Consider the following 4,425-nt stretch of genomic DNA (forward strand, 5'->3'; position numbering starts at 1 on the left):
TGTGGGTGCCTGCTGTGTAGGCTATGTATGTGTCATGACCCCCGTCTGCACCTTTGCTAACCTCACACTGCTCGTCTTAGCCAGACATCAGGCCTGTGCACCTACACAGCTGAACTCTGTGTGATTTCTAGGGTAAATGTCACACTCGAACCATGAAGGAAACTTACTCAAACTGAACTGAAACTTAAAACTTACTCAACAGATACAAGGTATAAATGATAAAAACTTAAATCTTAACTTTAAAGAATATAAGTAATAAAAGATAAAAATCACTCCAGGCGTATGTAAGCAGGTGTGTTGCCATTCCTTTCAGAGCTCCTGTCCTCCTCACCGTGTATTGGCTGATCCTTAACGTCTGCCAAGAGTTTCTGACCTTCACTTGACCAGGAGCCACAGCTCTTTAATAAGCTCAAATGCAATCATGTGTAAAAGATTAAAATCATTTTCATAACAAAAGTTCTCTCTTCTCAGATGTACCAATATGTTTGCTCGTCTCTACTACAGTTCAATCATTGAAAATCACACTGATCAGCATGCTTTGTGGAAATTACAGATTACATCATGGCAAAAGCATTTTCCAGACCTCTCAAAAGACAGCATGAATACATGAATGCTGTTTTAGATAACTCAGTGACTATAGAATGAGTTGAATTTTATTTTATTGCAAATAAATGAACAAAATGTTTTTTCATACCAGTGCATGGTCTTAGACAGGGAGCCATATCTGTGGAGCAATATTAGAGATTCAAATTATATAATTTTCAGGCCAGAAATTAAACACTGTCACTTGAACAACACATAATTTAGAATGAATCAATGCACATGTAAGGTAACAATTAACTTTATTTGTATTTATCTGAAAATGTTAAAAGTTCAAACACAGTCATTGTGAGCATCCCCCCCCACCCCATTCCAACTCAAAAAATGTGAGAGCTTACTTGTGATTGGTTCACAGAACTCTCCACCTGGAGGAAGTCCTTTTATGCACCCACAGGTTTGGGAGATGACATCACTGCAGGAACCGTATTCCTCACACTTGTCACATGACCAGCCAAACTGGTCCTCACATTGCCACTGCAGTCCTCCGGTGGAGTTTGGATAACACCCTGTTGAAGACATTTCAGAGCATAATAAAGCACAGTTGATAAATCATATATCACTGCATAAACAACTGAGTACAAAAGTCTTACATGTAGTGAAGTTCAAGTCTTGTATGATTAAAGACTCAGTGATGGTTTGAGGGAAGGACAAATTTGCCAGAAAGTCTCTGAATATATCAGAGAAATACGGGGACACACTGGACACTGGGAAGAGCAAGTTAAAGGCTATATCAAAATCCTCTGGCTCTGTGGAGGAGAAAAGTAGAAAATCCATCACACAAATGTGTCACAATCATGAGAAACAATATTTAGATGAAAATGTTGACAACAAGCTGTTTTTTCAATGCCTCATTTTTTCCTATAAAAACACAATCCTATTAACTGTACTGACATGGGGAACAGATGCATTGTTACTATTTTTCAAATATTATTTGCTTTTTGCTTGAATTCAGTGTTTAAATGTTATCAGCTGCATTAGTAACAAAGGCAAATCTGATGAAATTCTAAATTATTTAAACAGCCATATTATTAACTTGTGACATACCATTTTGTGATATAGGTTTTGGTGTAGCTGGTGTTGTTACTGAGAAAATGTAAAAAAGAAACAGCAATTTTAGTTTTGCTATATCTTTGACACTTCAAATGTCTGTCAGAAAGATGTTTGGGAGAACAGCTATAGAATATTTTGCACTTCATCCACACAAAGACAAACATTGTGTTTCATATCAAGTCATGGCTTCAGGGACAGTGACAGAATCAACACATTTTACATGTTCAGTCCACTTTTTTCACTCTGTAACAGGAGAAATTGTGTTTATCTAAGTACAACATCCAACAACTAAATTGAAAAATGCTTTCTATTTCCAAACCATGAAAGATACATTACAATGTTGTCTGTGATTTAACAATAAATACTAGAAGATCGTAGCACCCATCTCATATCTACATAGACAGGGTTTCATGCAATTAAAACTGTGTAAGTCTGTAGCATGCACTTTTTTTCTAATTAAAAAAACTGTTTTCACATGTAGCCCCCCCAACAAAACAACCACTGTTTTTGTCTATTCAAGAAGCTTTTTCAGGAGGCTCCTTAGACTCTCACTCTAAATTGCCCATAGGTGTGAATGTGAATGATTGGCTGTCTCTCTGGTGACCTGTCCAGTATGTTCCCTGCCTCACACCCTAAGACAGCTGGGGTAGGCTCCAGCCACCCCCATACTAGACTTTGGGGATAGAAATAAGGTATCAATCCAATTGCGTCGGTATTGATCCGATACCGGTACCAGTGTTGGTATTGATAATACCGATATTTGGATCGATCTGCCTACCTCTTGTAATTCTGAAAAACTGTATTAGAACAATGACCTATGTCATTGTGCATATTATGACTACCAAATCTGTGTTACTCATTTTCTGAAACAGATGTATACAGTGTTGTAAAATTAAACAGAAGTAGAATCCACAGTCTAACTACATAACCTGGCTAAATGTACACGTCACAGGTGTGACTACGGATGGGCATTGTTTAGGTTTTATCCGATACCGGTGCCAAACCGGTACTTTTGAAACGGTGCCGGTGCTTAAACGGTGCTCAAACCGGTGCTTAAAGAATGGAGAACACAAAATTGGTCCAAAACCTCTCATGTTCAGCTGTTTTTTTGTAAAAGATAACAATGTTAGCCTTTTCTGCAGCTATAGGGCATATATGGTATCACTCTTGGCTGGAAGCAGTGCTTAAGCAATGGAAAAAACACAAACTTTGTCCAAAAACCTCTCATGTTTAACTGTTTTCCACTTTTTCTTTGGTCATTTTAGCCTTTTTGGCCAGGGTGAAGGGAGTATCTGCCATCAAACAAGAAGACAGCCGCATGTAACTACGACGGCGTTTGCTAGTTCACCTTACATGCATTAATGTAATAATGTGGTTAGCGTACTCAACGTTAATTACACACGAACAACATGAAGCTACTCACGCAGAGGAGAACGGCTGCTGCTGCCATCATCATCCGTCATCATTTCCTGTCAGTGTAGCAGAAATGGACTCTCCTCTTCGGGTTTTTGGGGAATGTTGCTAACTCTGGGTCCGATAACAGGCACCACACCCGCAGTAGATGTGCACAGTGTGAGGTCTCGCAGCAAGCTATCAAACACGGCGCATTTCTCGGCTTTAAAAAAAAACTGCTATGTGTCGCCATGTGTTTCATCAGATTTGAGGTGTTACCTCCTTTGACAGTATCACAGTATCAGCTTAAAGCGCTTGTTGCAGGCTGCTGAGTTTGCATCTTTTGCTGTGAAGTACAGCCAGACTTTTGATCGCTTTGCCTTGGGCATTTTTAATCTGTAGCTCTGCTCTAAGAGAACGTATGTACCTGGCCCCGCCTACTATCCTCGGAAACGTAAAATGATTGGCTAGAATTGGCTCAGGAAAAAAAAAAGCACCGAAATAAAGCACCGAAATGTTCGCTGCTTTTCGGTCTGGTTACTACCGTTTATGTCAGAACCGGTCCCATCATGGCACCGGACACCGGTACCCATCCCTAGGTGTGACGGTATAATGTAATATGTTTTTACCCACAGCCCTACCTGGTTGGCTGGTGTTTAACTGGTAGTATTGCCCATCTGCTGGAAGTCCCTTAATGCATCCACATGTGTCACCAACGATGGCATCACAGGCCCCATAGTTAATGCATTTTTTATATGACCAAACAAATCTCTCCTCACATGTGCACTGATATAAAGTTATGTTGGAAGTTATGTTTGGTGAACACACTGAGAAGAAACAGAAGAACACAACATAAGAGTTTAATGAGATGCTTTGTGGCAGAGTGAATACGTTTGGCAAACAATGGAGAAGCAACATAAATGGATGTTTTACCTATTGTTGTATTAATGCTTGTAATTTCACCAGTGGCATTGATCACTAAAGGAAAACTGAGAGTGTTCAGTGTTGACTGGAAACGCTTCAGGTCTGAGATGCTTATAACAGCTTGGAGCTCATACTCAGTGGAATTTGATGAAGCTAGAGGTGGAAAAAACTAAAATAAGTCAAACGATGATGAAAAACTAATAAATTGGAGGTTAGATAATGTTATCACTACTCAATACTGTTTGTTCAATTAGCCAGGATGTGTAAATATTTGAACAGTGGATGTTGCTAACATCCTCCCTCTTCTTGTTTTTCAAAGGAATTTGCAAATTCCTATGATAAATACAATTATTATATAGTAATATTATTAGTCATCAAACATGTGATACATTGTAGTAACAATTTTACTCACTTGCTCTTTTTTGCCTTAGTTGAATGCTGGATTCTTCTGCACTCGTT

At 39.0% G+C, this 4,425-nt stretch overlaps 1 protein-coding gene across 1 annotated transcript; it reads right to left on the reverse strand.

Moving 5' to 3' along the window:
- Window positions 1-460: 460 nt before the first annotated feature.
- LOC116332840 (adhesion G protein-coupled receptor F5) lies at window positions 461-3,132 on the reverse strand. Its single transcript, XM_039598533.1, has 4 exons — window positions 3,074-3,132; window positions 1,191-1,346; window positions 939-1,106; window positions 461-724 (listed from the first exon to the last, which is right to left on the reverse strand). The coding sequence occupies exons 1-4, from the start codon at window positions 3,114-3,116 to the stop codon at window positions 654-656; spliced, it is 438 nt and encodes a 145-aa protein (XP_039454467.1). The 5' UTR covers window positions 3,117-3,132; the 3' UTR covers window positions 461-653.
- Window positions 3,133-4,425: the final 1,293 nt, after the last annotated feature.

Source organism: Oreochromis aureus, linkage group 15, assembly GCF_013358895.1.
Source record: "Oreochromis aureus strain Israel breed Guangdong linkage group 15, ZZ_aureus, whole genome shotgun sequence".
Lineage (NCBI taxonomy): Eukaryota > Metazoa > Chordata > Actinopteri > Cichliformes > Cichlidae > Oreochromis > Oreochromis aureus.